Source organism: Balaenoptera physalus (genome assembly GCF_965194825.1).
Source record: "Balaenoptera physalus genome assembly, chromosome: 7".
NCBI lineage: Eukaryota > Metazoa > Chordata > Mammalia > Artiodactyla > Balaenopteridae > Balaenoptera > Balaenoptera physalus.
In genome coordinates, this window is record NC_138886.1 from 15275148 (window position 1) to 15294506 (window position 19359).

At 42.7% G+C, this 19359-nt stretch overlaps 1 protein-coding gene across 4 annotated transcripts in view; it reads left to right on the plus strand.

Moving 5' to 3' along the window:
- The window catches only part of BRINP1 (BMP/retinoic acid inducible neural specific 1), a 505846-nt gene that overhangs the window by 377022 nt on the left and 109465 nt on the right, over positions 1 to 19359 (plus strand). For all 4 annotated transcript variants that reach the window (XM_082470420.1, XM_082470421.1, XM_082470422.1 and 1 more), the window contains one exon: positions 2297 to 2564. In XM_082470420.1, the coding sequence (XP_082326546.1) occupies positions 2347 to 2564 (218 nt within the window). In that variant the 5' untranslated portion in view covers positions 2297 to 2346. The remainder of the gene's footprint in view (positions 1 to 2296; positions 2565 to 19359) is intronic.

A 19359-nucleotide genomic window follows, 5' to 3' on the forward strand; every position in this document is an offset into this window, starting at 1 on the left:
ACAAAACCTGAGGCCACAGCTTCTACCAGCCCACTCCTCTGCTCACATGTCTTTTTCCTTTGCCCCTGACACCTGGGGCCTGCAGTGCCAAGTAGATTTTTGTAGCTACTCATAATGAAATGGTGCAGTCGGACCACAGAGAGAAATCGCCAATTGGGTCGGAAATTCACATCTCTCTTTTTTTTAATTTTCTCTCTTTCTTAGCTTGACTTTCTTCCCATTTTCACCTGGAAGAGTAGACAAGTAAGGGATCATAATTCTTCATGTTTCTACGTGGTTTTCCACTCAACAAATTGGTTTTGTCCTCGCCATGTTTTTTTTTTTTTTAATAAATTTATTTTGGCTGTGTTGGGTTTTCGTTGCTGTGTGCGGGCGTTCTCTAGTTGCAGCGAGCAGGGGCTACTCTTCGTTGCGATGCGTGGGCTTCTTATTGTCATGGCTTGTTGCAGAGCACAGGCTCTAGGCACACGGGATTCAGTAGTTGTGGCACACAGGCTCAGTAGTTGTGGCGCACGGGCTTAGTTGCTCCACAGCATGTGGGATCTTCCCAGGCCAGGGGTCGAACCCATGTCCCCTGCATTGGCAGGCAGATTCTTAACCACTGTGCCACCAGGGAAGCCCCTCACCATGTTTTTAGATGTTAGACATAAAAATCTGAGATCTAGACAGAGGCCATGGCTGTCCAGAGTCACACAGCCAGCAGTATATAGAAACAGTCTTTTAAAGATTCTTGCCAGTTAAAGACTCACAGCCCCATGAGCAAAATGGACACAAACAAATAAGTACAATAAAAGATACTAAGTACTAACATACGGTTATATAAAGGAGCAACGAGAGCTGAAAGAAAGGAACAACTAACAATTTTTGAGAGGAATAGAAAAAGGAAATGACCTTTGAGGACCTGACCTCAAGTGGCTACTGAAGGATGAACAGGATCTGGCGGGGCAGTGGGGCCAGTAGGAGCAAAGACGCCCCCGGCAGGGACTGGGTGGGCATCATCAGCATCAAGATTTGTCATCATCTGTGTCCTCATCATCACTGATGCCACCTATTGAACACTTCCTGAAAACGTCAGGTGCTTCATGGGACACTTGACATGAATGGTGTCATTTCATTCTCATGCTAGTTCTGGGTGTAGGTGCTATTGTTAACTACATTTTACAGACCAGGAAACTGAGGCCCAGAGAAGTGAAATCACTTGCCTGAAATAATACAGTTTATAATTGATGGAACCTGCATTCCCAGCTACCTTTCAGTGTAGAGTAAGATAAGCTCTTCTAGAATAAGTGGGGGTGGTGGACACAGACAGCACAGTGTTAAACTAGCAAGTAGAATGATGTTGTGATGATAACAACAAAACTCGTAAATTTTCCAAGGAGCCCCTACTTAAGCTCTCCCTTAGTCTTAAGCATTTCTCCAACATGGCACCCCTGTGCTGTGCTACCACCGAAAAAAGAGGCGGGCGAGACCCCACTTGTTCCTTGGCTTTTAGTTCCCCTTCTGAGTACGAGAGAACCTCGAGGCTCAGAGTCACTGATGGGTGGATCCTCTAGTTACATTTCCTTGGGGTGAAGGAGACAGTCCACTAAGCGTTGTAGAAGTGCATTCAAATGAGCTCCATAAACTCTCCATCTGTAAGGTATTCAACCCGGATGGTCGTGATCATGATGCATCCCAAGGCTTTTTGTGCTCACCTGATGATGCAAAAGCAAAACCTGTGTTCAGTTGGTGCATGTCTGTGGGAGAGCAGGAGAGAAAGGGATTCTCGTTCACCGAGTCCCTGCTGTGAGATTCAGGTTGTTTGTGAAGATAGCGGGTGGGATGGATACTGGAGTTCTATCTCCAAGTTCCTTCCTGGCTGTAAGAGACTCTGTTTCTGCATTCATTCATTTCACTCTTTCAACACTTATGCCTTGAATACCTACGATGTGCCAGGTGCCAAGATACAGGCGCTTAAGCCCGTCCTCTGTTTTACGGATGAGGAAACTGCATCCCTAAGAGATTCAGCAGTTTGTATGTGTTCATGCATGTTCACAGAACATGTGAACAACAAAGCAGGAATGCAAGCCCAGATGTCCATAGATGCCATGCTCTTAGCCAGAAACTGCACTGATTTTTGTAACCCTGGCACACTCTACTGATGTAAAGGATTATGATGATGTGTTAAGAACATTTTTAAAAATTTTCCTTTGTCTCTCTCTCTCTTCCTTTTATTTTGCTTCACCCTCCCCCCTTTCCTCTCTCCCTCTTTTGTTTCCTCTTTCTTTCTCTCTCTTTTTTATTCTTTTCTTCATAGGACTCCACAGAATGGAGCAAGAATGAGAGGAAAAAGGCCGGCAGAAAAGCATGAACTGGAGGTTTGTTGAGCTCCTCTACTTCCTGTTTGTATGGGGCCGTATCTCAGTGCAGCCCTCCCACCAGGAACCAGCTGGGACAGACCAACATGTCTCCAAGGAATTTGATTGGCTTATTTCAGACAGGGGGCCTTTCCACCACTCCAGGAGCTACCTATCCTTTGTGGAAAGACACCGTCAAGGATTTACAACCAGATATAAAATATACAGGTAAGAGCTGGGCTAAGCTTGCCTTTGCTTTTCATTCACTGAGTGCTTTTGGGGGTCACACATTGGCATGGGCCTTGCTGTATGGAGGAGTGTCTGGGCCAAGGCTGTTATGCACTTTTTCATTATTAATTTATCTATTTATTTATCCATCTATTTAATTTATTACATTGTGCAAGAGATTAGCAATGGTGAGAATAGCTAATATTTTTTGAGTACTTACTACTGTGTGCTGGGCATGGTGCTTAGTACTTTGTACACTATCTCATTGAACCTTACAGTAACATCAGAGATAGCATCTATTTGTTTTCTCCACTTTATAGAAGGGGTAACTGGGCTTCTGCTAGGTGAAATTACTTGTCCAAAGTCACACAGTCTGTGAGTGGTGGGACTGGGATTCAAGCCCTGGTTTATCTGCATCCATAGTCACAGACAGTATTTTTAGTCAGTTACATCAGGTGTAGGCCGTGTTGTTTTGCAGATGCTATTAATATAGCAAATATCCTACCCAAACATATTCACACATTTGGAAACAAGTAGGGACACTCAGTGAAAACCTCTTTCTTGAGCAAGTCTGAGCTGGTCTTTGGCCTTTTGGAATCCTACTCATCCCAAAAGGACTTAGCCCCAAATTCTTCCTCTTTGAGAGTCTAAGAAACCATCTTGGACTCTCCCCACTCCACTTGATCACCCTCTCTTTGATATTTCCACAGCTCTCTACACTTATACCTCTTTAGTTGTCAACCATTTGGAGAAATACCATTCTTGTATTTCTCTTTCACCTGGAAACTCTGTGAGGCCAGGACTTATATATAATTCATTTCTGGATCCCCAGAGTGATTTCTGTTCTGCCTTGTATCATAAGGACACGAAAAATGTGCACTTAAATAAATTGGAGAATGCAAAAAACTCTCTAGAGCTCTCTCTAAGACAGCTTAAGCTTTGTCTTAAGGTCAAGGAACACTTCTGGGCCAACTGGAATAGGAGACGAGGAAGCATGGTGGAGGAAAAAATCCTAACCTGCAACTGGGAAGCCGTGAATTCAGGTCTTACATCTTCTATGTATTTGACATGAAAATATGCATATCTCCTTTGCACATTGTGTGGCATTGTGGACTAGGGATGGATGATTCATGAATTTGCTACCAGCTGCAGATGCCTGTGATTCTGTGCTGAATAGTCAAATCCGAGTTTGAAAGTTGGCCCTTATACAAAGGAAAGTTTGCATCTGCTTCTGTGTTCATATTTCACCTATGCTTTTCCTTGGATTCCACTGCTAAAACAAAAGTTTGCAGTCACCCCACAAGCTGATTTCTAAGATCCTTTCTAGCTCTAAAATTAAATATAAGATTTAACCAAGGTCACATGGTTAATTAAATGATGGAGTTTAATCCAGAAGTCAGGCCCCTGGTCATCTAGTTATTCCTTCCTTCCTTTATTTAATCCTCAAATAATTATTAAGCACCAGCTAGAGGCCCAGCACTGTGTTTAAGGCAGATGACACGATGGCGAGTAAAACAAACATGGTCTTTGCTCTCATAGCAGTACATTAATTAAACACACACACACACACACACACACACACACACACACACAGTATAAGTGCTACAAAAGAGAAAGTGCAGGATAGGCATAATTGGAAGATCATAAACATTGATTTGGGACCTATTGTGTGAAAGATTAGGTGGGGCTCCTGTTGTAATCTTCATCTGGACACACATGCAAATAGGTACCCAGAGATTTGTGTGCTCATCTAGGCCAGGTTCAGACCAGAGCAAAAGCCAACAAGGATGTGCTCTCCAGGGCTGTTGTCAATTGACGTTTTCTCTTCACTACTTTGTTGAAACACTAAAGCATGTCCACAGGTGATTCGAAGTGTGTCTTCCTGTGTGCTAACATGGACATAGCACATTAGAAACTTGACATTTGCATCATGAAAGAAAGGCTTTACTACCAGCATGTGCCATATTATCTGAGGCTACAGAGCCAGCCTTTCTGAAATGTCCTAGACCTCAAGCTTCGGCCAGTCCCCCAACCCTAGAATCCAGGCTAGAGCCCAGGGTGATCTGGGGGCTTCAGAAACTGGGAGGAAGTCTGCTCTCCTCACTTAAGTGGGTTAAGGCCATCTCTGTCCTCATTCATATGCAGGCAGAGGCTGGCTTCAGCTCATAGAGTCGTGGTGGGGAGTTTGCGCCACTGGCAATGATGAGAACCTTTCAAATTAAATCCCAGCAGAAGTCCTCTCTCCTGTTGCTTTGCACGCTGAGCAATAAACTGTGCACAAACAGTAGTCTGGGTGCACGAGGTTCGTGCTCTGCCACTCCTAAGTCTGAGCTGACATGTGGAGGCTGGGGGAGTTTTCTGAACTTGAACCTGCCTGGGTACAGGGACAGCATCCTTGATCCTGGAGGCAGAGAGCCAGGGTGGCTCAATCCGCCCACCTCCCCGCTGTGTGGTTTAGGCCAAGTAATGGGACTTCTCTGAGCTCCTGTTTTCTCATCTGTGGAAGGGGAATGTTCGCTAAGATGGTCTCCAAGGTCCTCTCCTTCTCTGAAAGTCTATGATTCCACGAAATATTGTCATTTGGAAATACAGCATGGGATATCGGAGAGGACTCTGGACTTGGAGTCTGCAGACTCAGGTTTTGTTTATTTTGGAGCTGCTTACTAGCTTCCTCATCCTGGGCAAATGTATTCATGCATCATTCACTCAAGCGTACATCCAGTGCTTTAGAATTTAACACCAATCATGTACTGTAAGCCGTGCTATGATTCGGTAATATAGAGATGACCAAAAGAAAACAACAAAGCTCGCACACATACACACACACACACACCCCACAACCTGCAAGGTCCATCCCCTCTTTCACCAAGCTCAGAGGTGGGGAGTGGAAGATGGAGGGAAAAAAGAGTGAATAAGCAAACAATTATCATTCCACAGAGAGGTATGAATAAGTAACCGCTCAGATACTCAATATTCTCCTCTGTAGAAAGGGACAGTGATGTCTGTCCCACCTACAAGGTCAAATGAGATTAACTTGGTGTGAGATGCTTTGTAAAATTTAAATTTTCTTATATCTGGAAAATTTTTTTCATTAAGGTTCAAAATCATCATTCTAATAAAATCATTTAGTTTCACTTTCTGGTAAGCCCATACATATATTAGTCGCTAAATAGTATGTGAGGGAAATACTAGTATTGTCCATATTACGAATGAGAAAACTCAGGCCTCAAGAGGTGAAGGAGATTGTCCACATCACACATCTGGGATGTGGCAGAGCTAGGAATAAAAGCAGGCCTCTGAGATTCCACAGTGTGAGCCCTTAACTCTATGTTGTCATAACCCTCTCTTAGTTCTTAGTTACCTAGTGTATGACCAAATACCCAGAGACTTCCGCTGACCATGAACAAGTTGCAACCTCTCTGTGACTTAGTTTTCTCATCTGTAAAATGGAGATAATATTAAATGCCTTGTGTAGCTGTGGCAAGAAATAATTTAGCTATCAATCATGGAGAGCTTGGAATTTTGCAGGAGCTGTTCCTTCCTTGACCTCAGACAGCTGATGGTATTGCTGGAAATGATTTCTTTTCTTCTCGTGGTATTTTAAAATTCAGTTTGGTCCAAAGAGTGTTTCCTGTGTTCCCACTGCCTTTTTGTGTTTTATTTTTCTGTTTCTCTTTTCCTGACTTTGAGATCATCAGTAGTTGCCATAAATTTGGCAGTTATTTCAGAGGTGGATTTAAAAGGAGAATTGTGGTACCCTTTGTAAGCTTTGGTTTTGGAGAGTCAGGGCAGGGGAGAGGGGCACTGATAATAGTGGTCACTATGCCACAAGACGTGGTTTCATATTGAGTGGTTTTCCCTACAGGTTTCAGAGCAAGTGGTTTGTGGCTTATGGTGCACCTTCCTTTGAGCCTTAAATAAGTACGTAAAAGTTGAATGTAAATCAAATCTTGGTAAACCAGGTCTGATTGCCTAACCATCTTGCACATTTATCAGAGTTGCATAAATCTTTGTTCTAATCCACCATCTTGATGGTTCCTTCGTGTGTTTCACAAAAATATCTTTAGTAGGTTTTGTGGCAAAGATACTTCTCTAAGTGAATGGGGCTGGGGCTGGGTGGAAGGTTCTGCTGAGATGAATGAGATGTGGTCCTTGTCCAGAAATCATTCAGGAGTATATATTGGAAATGCTGGAGAGGGTGTGGAGAAAAGGGAACCCTCTTGCACTGTTGGTGTGAATGTAAATTGATACAGCCACTGTGGAGAACAGTATGGAGGTTCCTTAAAAAACTAAAAATAGAACTACCATATGACTCAGCAATCCCACTACTGGGCATATACCCTGAGAAAGCCATAATTCAAAAAGAGTCATGTACCACGATGTTCATTGCAGTGCTATTTACAATAGCCAGGACATGGAAGCAACCTAAGTGTTCATCGACAGATGAATGGATAAAGAAGATGTGGCACATATATACAGTGGAATATTACTCAGCCATAAAAAGGAACGAAATTGAATTATTTGTAGTGAGGTGGATGGACCTAGAGTCTGTCATACAGAGTGAAGACTGTCATACAGAGTGAAGTAAGTCAGAAAGAGAAAAACAAATACCGTATGCTAACACATATATATGGAATCCAAAAAAAAAAAAAAAGGGTCTGAAGAACCTAGGGACAGGACAGGAAGGAAGACACAGACGTAGAGAATGGACTTGATGACACGGGGAGGGGGAAGGGTAAGCTGGGACGAAGTGAGAGAGTGGCATAGACATATATACACTACCAAATATAAAATAGATAGCTAGTGGGAAGCAGCCACATAGCACAGGGAGATCAGCTCTGTGCTTTGTGACCACCTAGAGGGGTAGGATGGGGGGTGGGATAGGGAGGGTGGGAGGGAGATGCAAGAGGGAGGGGATATGGGGATATATGTATACGTATAACTGATTCACTTCGTTATACAGCAGCAACTAACATAACAATGTAAAGCAATTATACTCCAATAAAGATGTTAAAAATAATTAATTAAAAAAGAAAAAGAGTGTATATTGGGTGCTTAGGTTTGTCAGATGCTGTGCACTGGGGAATTGATGATATATAAGGTAGACAGGTCCCTGCTTTGAGGAGCTTACAGACATGGGGTGGTGAGGGCGAAGTCCACCACCACACCATTCAGGATGCCGTGGTTGAGCTTGAAAGGAGACCCCCCCCCAACCTCTGGATTCCAGATAGAATCTTGATATCACATGGTGCAAGGGTTGTATTTCTATTAGTGTGGCTCAAGTTAGTCTAAATCAGCATTTCTTAAAGTATCTCACATGGAGCTGGAGTTCAATGTGATGTTAAAAGGCATTTCTAGAAAAAAAAAACCCATAGTCAAATAAATAATAATAAAAACCGTAATAAGGATAAGTCAGTTGCTAACGTTGAAAGATTACCAAGCGTCTAGCATGGACACACAGTGTATAAATTACTGCAACAGATTGGTCCTTATAATAATCCTGTGCTTAGGTATTGTTACCATCCCCATTTACATAACTTGCCCAAGGAAAGAGAACTACTTCATGGTAGAGTAGAATGTATCACAAACAAGCAGATTCCAGAGTCTGCATGTTTAACCATGCTATATTGCCTCCCAAATGACATAGATATATTTGTTTGGAAAACCAAGCAAAGTTATACAGGCTTCCTTACCGCAGGGCTTTTCAAGGTCTTTCCTAGACTGTTTAACAATGTTTAACCAAACCTCTTTGACCCTACAACCTCTTTTTCTCAGAGAGACAGGAATTCGGGTGAGCAGGCTTCAGGAGGCACTGGCTCTACCTGGCTTTGGCAGCTTGAGTGTTGCTTCTTTGGATGCCAGCCTGTGTCAAAGCGATCTGAAAAGACATCGCTTCCAGTTGGGGAGCTGGCACCTGGCTGAGGAAGCCACCCTACCTGTTGGGATTTTGCTTGGAACACTTTGATCTACATCTACTTCCTGGTTTATAATTCAAAGAAATGGAATTAACAGCTTCAGTTTTACTATCACAAGTAATAGCCTTATCTTTTGTTCCTTCTCCTTCTCATTTCTTAAATTTCTGCACTACTATTTCTTATTCCTAAATTTGGCATTTCACCCTGTGGGTATGGGGATGAAAACTTCAGAGGCCAGAGCCACAGTTACAGAGGAAGGTGAAACCTTGATTTAATGTGCAAAGAAGTGGCTGCACATCAGAATCACCTGCAAAGCTTTTAAAAAATTCCAATGCCTGGGTCCTTCCTCAGATATTTGGATTTGTAATTGGTCTAGGATAGACATGAGAACCACCATCCTAGGGGTGATTTTGCTTCCTAATGGGACATATAGAAATGTCAGGGGGGCATTTTTGGTTGTCACAGTTGGTTGTGGGGAGGCGGTTTGCTACTGGCATCTGGTGGGTAGAAGCCAGGGATCAGGGATACAGCTGAACACCCTACGATGCAGAGACAGCCCTCTGCAGCAAAGAATTATCTGGCTCACAGTGCCAGTATCATAGAGGTTGAGCACCTTTGCTCTAAAGCAAGGATTTTAGGAAAAAAGGAAAAGGGATGGTGGGAAGGATATTAGAAAAAATGGTTTTAGATTTTGGTCATCATGAGTTTGAGTTGGAATGAAGTATAAGCGCCAGTGCAGTGGCTGGGTTCCCAAAAAAAATCTGGCTGCAGGACCAAAGGGGAAGGGATTTTCCATGTTTTTAGACATGCCCTCAGATCAGGGTGGCAGTTGATGCATTAAGGAAGGTGAATTGAGTTTTGCTTCCTGCTGCAGAGAAGTAGCATTTAAGGGAAACTAGTTTTCTACCCCAGAAATAACCAGCCTTCATTCCTCCAGGAGTTCTGGGAGATTTGGTGAGTTTCTCATCTGACTATAGTATTCTATAGGAGGTAAGATGTTTAGGCACCCACTGTTAGGTTCAGATACACATGGCCTGAGTCATAAAATACCAGCTTGGACAAAGTGCATTAAGGGATACTTTTTTTTTCTTTAAGTGGGCTCAAAAGAAGATGAGACTGGGATGGTGTCCCACGTTTGTCATTGTCAATTTTAGCCACTTAGGTTGGCATCACTGGGGAGAATCAATACCCTGTGCCCTTGCCCCTACCTTATCCCTCATTCAATCCAAATTTTGGATCAAGCTCTCCCTGAATAGAGAGGGATGGGGAGGGATAGTCAGCAAACATCTCCCGGGCCACTTGGTGTCAATTCAGAGATGATCTTCTGTGTTGATTATTTAAAATTGATCTTCCACTTCTAAGCCCAATAGCTTTATTGCTACCAAATTGGTACCTTTGCAGTACTTTACCTCTTTGCTCCCATTCCATTACCAAACTGACTTCTGTGAGCTGCTAAGCTTAGTTTGCTGCAATCTCTGCAGAGCAATTGTTCAGCTTTAGTCAGGAACCATGTCCGAAAATGGACTGGCTTTTGCACACCTCCCTCCAAAGGACAGACTGGCACGGGGTCTTAAAACTGACATAATAAGATACGGTGATTGTTATGGCTGGGGAAATTAGGGGGAGAATGAAGACAAGCCCTTGGAGCTTCAGACTCTATGCCCCAAATCTTGGCTAAGGAAGAAAGAAAGGGACCAGATCTGTGATCTGGAGCACCTGCCACTCATTCATTCATTTGAAAAATGTTTACTGATCTCCGAATTCCTACTGACCAGTCTCTACGACAGTTCCCTGGAGAGAGGGAGTGGAAAGACTGGATCCCTGACCTCAAGGAATTCAAAGTGTCTTGGGGAAAACTGACTGATGGGCAGATAACCACAATGCCATAGGCTCAGTTCCCTGATTGATCAATACGCTGGGTGCTGTGTTTGTGGTGGGGATGGGAACTACCCTTGGCATTGGGATCATGAATGTGGGGAAGATGGGGGGAAAAGACAAATCTAGGGAGGCATCCTAGAGGAAGGGGTATTTGACTCAGTCTTCAAGGAGGATTAGGATTTTATGAGAAGGCAGTGGGGGGAAAAGCAGCCCAGATAAAGGGAGGTAGCGCCTGCAAAGGCAAAGAGGCAGAAGAAAGCCTGGAACTATGTCTGTGTGTGTTTGTGTGTGTGTGTGTGTCTGTGTGTGTGTGTATTTTGTTTCATGTTCTGTGGTTTCAGTTATAATCAACTGCTGTCCAAAAATATTAAATGGAAAATTCCAGAAATAAACAACTCAAAAGTTTTAAATTGCACACCATTCTGAGTAGTGTGATGAAATCTTGCACTGTCCAGCTCCGCCCCTCCCAGGACCCGAATCACCCTTTGTCCAGTATATCCCCTCCCGTTAATCAGTAGCCATCTCGGTTTTGGTTTTCAGATCAACTGTCTCAGGATCTCAACGCTTATGTTCAAATAGCTCTTATTTTACTTAATAATAGCCCCAAAGTGCCAGAGTAGTGATGCTGGCAATTCAAATATGCCATAGAGAAACGGTAAAGTGCTTCCTTTAAGTGAAAAGGTGAAAGTTCTCAACTTAATAAGGAAGGAAAAACACTTATATGCTGAGGTTGCTAAGATCTATGGTAAGAATGAATCTTCTGTCTGTGAGATTGTGACGAAGGAAACAGAAATTCATGCTAGCTTTGCTGTCACACCTCAGACTGCAAAAGTTATGGCCAAAGTGCTTGATAAGGGCTTAGTTAAGGTGGAAAAGGCATTACATTTTTATCATAAGGTATTTGTAGAGAAAGAAAGGTGAGGGGGAGGGACCACATTCACATAACTCTTTTACAGTATATTGTTATAATTGTTCTATTTTATTATTAGTTACTGTTAAATTCTTACTGTGCCTAATTTATGTATCAAACTTTATCAAAGGTACGTATGTATAGGAAAAACATATGGTATACATAGTGTTCAGTACTATCCATGGTTTCAGGCATCCACTGGGCGTCTTGGAACGTTTCCTCCACCAATGGGGTGGTCCTACTGTAGTGATGATAGGAAATAAGGCTGGATGGCAGCTTGGAGCCAACAGTGAAAGGAATTTAGGATGGCAAATTGATTTCAAACAACCTTGAAACTCCAGTTAATTGTCAGAGTACTAGTACTTATCTCTTCAGAGCAGTGGGGTTTTTTTTGTTTGTTTCATTTTTACATTTCTTGACCTTACTCATGCTAAGAAATACATTTCACATTGACACTCAGTAAACCTAGAGATAAGAAGATATGTAATTGAAATGAAAACTCATGAAAAAAATACTTAACCTTACTCCATGTGATGCATCTTGATATTTTCTACTCTATTCCGTTCTAATATAACCTATTCCTTTCTGATTCATTTATTTTTAAAAATATCGGTGTCTACTGGCTTCACTGATTTTAGCCTCCACTAACGGGGTAGACCTTGCAGTTTGAAAAACACTGACTTTGAGTTTATGTTGTGGTTACGTTTTGGCTCAGAGGAAAATTGTGCCATGTTTGAGAAGCAGAGTTTGCCGTGGGTTCAGGTTAGAACCTGTGCCTTGTCTGATAGAGGCGACAGGAAAACAGTGAAGGGTTTGAAACGTGAGACTGGCATGGTCCGATATACACTTAGAAATATTGCTCTGGCTGCATCATGAGGAATGGGTGGAAGGGAATGAGAGAGAAGGGTTAGAAAGCTGAGGCAGTAATTCAAGGAAGAGGAAGGGGACACTGGAGCCAAGACAAAGGCTATAAAGACGGAATTCACTAACTCCCAAGTACCACTCAGGTCCACCAACAAAGCTGATTGGGACCTACCTGTCAGGCAGCTCCCTTCCTGGGCTGCATCCAGGCTTACTTGCCCTAGTGCCATTCTAGGCACCCTGTGGCAGGATGCATTCTTTTATGGAGAGTTCTACAGCCACTGGATACTTCGGTGTCTTAAGAAAGGAACCAGAATGCCCAGGCTTCTGCCTCCAGGCTATTTCCTTCTCTCTCAAGGCCTTCCTTCTGGGCATGAGAATTACTAGGTCTCATTAGCAGTAGATTCCCAGACTAGCTTGGAGGAAGGCTTTGCATCCCACCCTTTATCTGCACCTGACTTGTCTCTGCAAACCTTGATGGAAACTTCCAGCCTCAAGTCAGTGTCTAAGCTGATGTGAACCCTAACACAGCCGCTGAAGCTTAGCAATGAAGAGCAAGTCTTTAGGCTCAGGCAGACCTTGGTTTGAATCCTGGCTCTGCCAGGTATGATCCCATTTAGCAGAGAGCAAGTGCTTGAGGACCAGTAACTAAAACAAGTTACCCGTTTGTATTTGAAACACCCCTACCTGCAAATTGATCCCTAAGAACTCTGCGAAAGCTTGCAGGAGACCTCCAACCATAAGAGGGGTGCTTGACCTGTGTGCACTGTAGCCCAGGTGCTCTAGGAAGGCAGCATAACTCCAGTCTCATATTAAGAGGACACTTATTTGGAGGAAAACACAGAAAGAGGACAAGAGAGAGGAAGATTGCTGATGCCCTGTGACACATGTGGCAGGAATCCAGAGGTCTACACACTGGCAAAGCATCCTTAAGCAATCAGCACGCATTGATTCCTGTAAACAGTACACGTCCCATGATTTGCAAGCGTCTAATTTATTAATCAGCCCAGGTGACAGGAGCAGTCTGCGACCTCTCATCTTCTCGGTGCCTGCCAGGTTGTCTTTGATGTGTATTGCTTGGGAGACATTGGGCCCCCAGAGATGGCTTCCCACCTCAGCACCTTCACAGTAATCAGCAACATTTCAGGATGGTGTGTGTACAGTGGTGAGGGTAACTCTGCTTTTCCTCAAATTGCAGCCTTGTTGATGACAGAAGGCCAGCAGCCTCCATCCCTGAGCGCTTGTGACAAGCTCTCTGTGACTCTAGTATGACACCCGGCTTTATACCACGTTAATGGGGGAGTGTGGTTTGTGTGAGAAAAAAGGAGGTGAATATAAATGATATGGAAGTCTCTGCACTGGGATTGTCTGATTTGGGAAGGAACTGCTCACCTGTGCATGAATTCAGGAAGGATTTATTGAATCTCTACCATGTGCAGGGACTGTGTTAGCCTCTGCTGACACCAAAGTGTTACTGATCTGTGGCCTCAAGAGCACCGAATGTATCTGGGGAGAAACAGACAATAAGCAACCACATTGCTACCTCGTATAAGGAGTGCAGGGAAAGAAGTATAAAATGCAGTATTAGTGTGAAGGAAGGGTGCTGAAGTTGACCTTGCAAGATTAAGAAAGCCTTTAAAGAAGAAAAAATTTTTCTGAGATCTGGATGGTGGGAGTTAGGCAAAGGAAGTTAGCGCTCTGTGTGTGTGTGTGTGTGTGTGTGTGTGTGTGTGTGTGTGTGTGTGTGTTTTGAGGGGGTATCTGTAAAGGGGTAGACTTGTTCTGGGACCTGCAGATAACTCATTGTGAGTGATAGGCAGAGAAAATGTTAGCATGCAGGCCAGAGAAATCAGAAGGGGTTCAGGTCATGAAGCCCTATGGATGTTATATAAAAGACTTTGAACTTTACCCTAAGGTGATGGCTCCCACACTTTCTCATTTCAAGATGCTCTTAAAGTCTCAGTGATTTTATTTCCCTAGGCCAGAGAAATACTAATAATTCTGTTTATTAAGTACTTAAGTACAAACAACTTAATGAAGTATTTATGTCCCCAAAAGTTTAGTAGCCATTTGGAAAATAATACATGTGAATCTAAGGAAAAAACAGTATCTTTATTTTATCCTTAAATAACCACAGTTACTACTGCTCAACCCTTGCAATTCGATACAACCACCTTCCTTTCCTGTTCCTTGTTAATTTTTCTGCAGTTTTATAATTGTACCAACTGCCAAAAACCCACCTTAACAAAGATATGCCATTATTGAAAGAAATGTAGTGTGTTTTCATGTTGAAACTGTGAACTACCTCAGGGTAGTAGTTTTTGTGATACCCAATAAATATCAAGTATCCCTCATTTTGCTTAAACATTAAAAATATCCCACTGTGCTCCTGTGGCTTGCTATGGTACTTTGCAGCATCTCAGCACACAATTTAGGAACCAGGTTCTAAGGACAAAAGGGAGCTCTTTAGAGGATTTTGCCCAGTGGCAAAGCATGTTCAGGTTGTCATCTTACAAAGATCACTTCTGCTAAAATGGAGAGAATGCATTGATGGAGGAAGGTTGGGAGAGGGTGCAAAAATGTATGGCAAGAAAATAGAATGCTATGGCAGTGACCCACGTGAGAAAGGAGAGTATCTTGGAGTAAAGTAACATTGATGGGGATTTGAGATATGTTTTTCTTAATTTTTTAAAATTTAAAATTATTATAGATTGGCAAGAAGTTGCAGAGACAGTATAGAGAGATCCCATGTACCCTTCACCCAGTTTCCCCCAAGGGTTACATCTTATATAACTATAGTACAATATCAAAACCAGGACACTGACATTGGTACACTGTGTGTGTATAGTCTATGCTGTTTTATCGCATGTGTAGATTCATGTAACCACCACCACAATCAAGATACAGACAGTTTCATCACCTCAAAGATTTCCCTAGTGCTATCTCCTTAGAGTCACAAGTCTCCTTTTTCCCTATCATCCCTAACCCCTGGCAGCCACTAATTTGTTTCCCATCTCTGTAACTGCATCATTTCAAGAATGTCATATAAACAAAATCATAACTTGAAATACTTTAAGGAGACCGAAGACTCAGTATTTGAATGTGAATGTTGAAAGAGAGGGAAAATTAAAGATGCAAAGGACTTAGCAAGGTCATACTTTAAGTGATGAATCACTTGATCTAGGTTAAATAGGAAAAAGAATGGGGGAACATTTTTAACTTGGTCAACTGGTGGGTGGTTTTACTTTTTATTAAGATAGGGAGCCTTGGAAGGGCAGGAGGGTTTTGGGGCGTTGTTTGTGTCTGAAGATGATGAGGCGACTTTGGAAATGTTAAACTACCTGGAACATCCAAATAGAGACTTGGTAGGTAGTTGTTTTATAGATGGTTCTAACCCTCAAAAGAGAGTGCTTGAAAAAAAAAAATACAGTCATCAGGTTACCAATGGTAATTGAAAACATCCTTGGGAGTCTTCACTTATGCAAGAGCCTGTTTAACATGTGCAGAGAAAAACATTGAGAAGTTGAGGAATGGCCAGTAGAAAGGAGCAAAATCAGGGACAGTTGGTACCATGGAAACTAAAATAAATGAATGTTTAAGAGAGAAAGTAATCAGAGGCCATGGTTTCTGATACATTACTTAAGGTAAGAACTGAAAGTAGTCTTTTATACTTAAAATCTTGACCTTGGCAAGAACTATTTAAATGGAATGTTGGGGACAGAAGCCAGATTGCAGTGGGTTGAAAAATAAGGGAGAAGCAAGAGAGTAGATATATTTTTTTAAGAAGCATGGCTCTGAAAGGCAGCAGGGATGTGAAATAAAAAGAAGGCTTTTTTGGTGTTTTTGTTTGGTTTCTAAGAGGGAGGTGACTGTGAAAAGAGCGAGAGACTGATGCTGAGGGGCAGAGGGGGGTTATTTCTGATGAGGCGATTCCTGAAGAGGAAGGGAGGGAAAGGGTAAGAGCTTAGATTGAGGTAAAAGAAGGGATGCCTTTAAGCTGAAATAGGAAGAAAGAAGGGAAAGAGGTGTGGGTGCAGATAGAGCTGTTGATTTCACTCCTGGTGATTTGAAGGGACTTCCAATGGCTTCTGTTCTCTTTGTGAAGTAGGATGTGAAACCAGTTGCTGAGTAAGGGGGTACTTGGGAGTGCAAAAAAAAAAAAAAATGCAATGTTACGAAATAGTTAATCTGAAGAATGGTAGAAAGATCTGATTAAGGAAATATAAAAGGATCACCAGGAAGCAGTCAGGGTTCTGACCATGTCTGTGATCACATTTTATAACAGTTGTAGTCTGTGCAGCTGGGATATTATTCTCCCAAAGAACTGGAAATTTGAGGTAGGATCATGGATAGTGGATGTGGGTTCAGACAGGGTAGGGGTTTGCCAAGTGGATGAGATGGAAGGACAGTTGGGTAAAGGAGTTACAGGTATGGGTCAAAGGTAAATATAGGGATGGATCATTGGATTTCAGTCAATCCAAAAAGAAGTGAAGAGAGTCGATAGCGGATAAAGGGAAAGAAGATGGTCATGGGCCAAGCAGTCTTAAAGACATAGGGAGCAGGTGTTGTGATAGACAAGTCGGAGACTAGAAGGTTTTAACATAATGCGTCAGAGTTAGAGGAACTTTGGGAGCTGACACATTTTAGTAGTCATCATGGGAGGAAATAGGATGCTGGAAGAGAGCAGGGGTGAAGATCATTGAGATGAAGTAGGTCAAGAGGCTGTGAGGCTGAGGGTATTGGATGTTAGGGATAAAGACAGGACTTGGGGTGAAGACATAGTTTGAAAATCAGATGCTGAAGTGTTCAATTAACATGATAGAATACCTCGGAATTTGGTTATTGAACACAAGGAAGAAATGAATGCAGAGGATGGGGTGGAGGAGAAAATCTGTAACAGAAGATTTTCATTCAAGTCTTTGTCCCTTCTCCATTAGATCTTTGAATAATGTCTAGCCTCTCTGAGCCTCGATTTCCTCCTTCTTAAAGAGGAACTTACAATCTTTACGTCCCGACAGAGATGTAGAGTGTGATGCTCAAAAGGGGAAGAGGAAGTAAATGTGCTTTGGTAAACCCTGCACCTTCATGTAAATATGGGCCCTATTGTTTCTGTTTACTGGCACCGCACTGGGAGACTGACTTTGGATTCCTTTCACTGCTCTGATGCAAGATTGTGCTTTGGTACCTAATCAGTGCATTTGAATAGCCCGATTTCAGAATATCATTCTAGGATAACAGAGTGAACGGCAACTGTAGTATTGGAGACGGGCTGTTAGATGTACTATCTTTTAGATGTCTAGAATAAATGCGCGAGTACAGTTGACCCAGACAAATTGACCGATGAAAGGATAACTTGTGCTTCTACATAATGAGTTCAATATTCTTTTGATTTACAAAAAAAGCACTGAGGCACTCAGGCCTGGGATGCTTGTCAGCAAAAGGGAAATGTAGATTGTATTGCATTTCCTTTAGACAGCACTGAGTTCTCACTAACAGCTTCGGCTCAACCTGCTTTTATTTTCTTTTTAATTTTGATTTTTAAAGTTTTGGCGCTGCTGCGCAGCATACAGGATCTTAGTCCCCCGACCAGGGATCGAACCCAGGCCCCCTGCAGTGGAAACTCAGAGTCTTAACCACTGGACCACCAGGGAAGTCCCTCAACCTGCTTTTAAATTTAATAGTAGTAGTAGCAGCAGCAGTAGTAAGGGCAAGGGAAGGGACTACTAGGGAGCAGGGGCTTCTAAAGACGGATTGTTCAGGAAGGGGCACCTCCTTACCATGTAACTCTCCCACCCGTGATGTTTCAAGTTGAGCTGAAGTGAATAAGGTAATGGGAGGAATTCCAAAACAGAATCCAGTTGGAGTTCATTCCAGAACCAAGAGCAATGTTGAAAAACAAAGCACACACAAAATGGAACTAGTGAACTAGTGTGACATGATACTGAATATATTAATAGCTGAATAACCTAACAACCTTAATAAGTAATTTGATCCTCACAACAATCCTATGTGACAGCTACTACCTTTCATCCCACGTTACAGATGAGGAAATGGAGGCTCACAGAAGTATTTTGCCCAAGGTCACACAGTTGGGAAGTCACATAACTGTGATTCAAACCCAGGCAATCTGATTCCAGGCTCTGTGCTTGTAACCCCTGGCTCTACAGAGTGCTAGGCAGGGGTGAAGTGACAGCAGCCCTGGGACTCAAGGAGCCTGTGTCCTACTCCATTGTTGACATTGAATCACCTTGTGACTGGAGCAAAGTTTCCTTTTCTAATACTCCACAATTTCATTTCTCCTCCTTCTTCATGTCCTTTTTTTTCTTTCCTTTTTCCATTCTTCTTTTTCCTGCTCTTCTTCTTCCTATTGAAATATACCTTCCCTATGTAATGCTTTAAAAGTCATAAGACACTTTCCCATAACAAGTAAGTAGTAATATCCCATTTTAAAGATGAGATAGGCAAAACTTTGAGCAGCTAACTAGTTTGTCTAGTGTGATATGCCTGGTAAATGATGGGACACTGACTTGCTTCTGAGCCTCCGACACATCTTTCAATGCTCATTTTAACTGTCCCACAGCTCCTTTGTTTTTTTTAATTAATTAATTTATTTTTGGCTGCGTTGAGTCTTCGTTGCTGCGCGCGGGCTTTCTCTAGTTGCGGCGAGCGGGGGCTTCTCATTGCAGTGGCTTCTCTTGTTTCAAAGCATGGGCTCTAGGCCCGCAGGCTTCAGTAGTTGTTGCACGCCGGCTCAGTAGTTGTGGTGCACGGGCTTAGTTGCCCCGTGGCATGTGGGATCTTCCCACACCAGGGCTCGCACCCGTGTCCCCTGCGTTGGCAGGCGGATTCTTAACCACTGCGCCACCAGGGAAGTCCGCCCACAGCTCCTTTTTGTTTGATGAGCCCCTTCTTATCACTGGGACTCAGTTTAGGAACATCATTCCTGTTGATGGCAATACTTTTTAAGAGAGAATGGAGAAGATTTGTGCAAACATTGCAGTACTCCATCTTATAAATGCATAAGGATTCCAGAGGTGATATTTGAAAGGAGAAATGAAGTATATGCAGTTCTTACATGGTGTGGTTCTGTGGGTCCCTCGGCTTCTTAAAGATTTCAGAAAATTAACTCTCATTGAGTATTATTTCCTGACTCTGGGAACAAAGTACTTTTTAAAGATTGTTCTCTTAAAATTAGCAGATTGATGTGGTATCATTAAAAACAACCAACTCA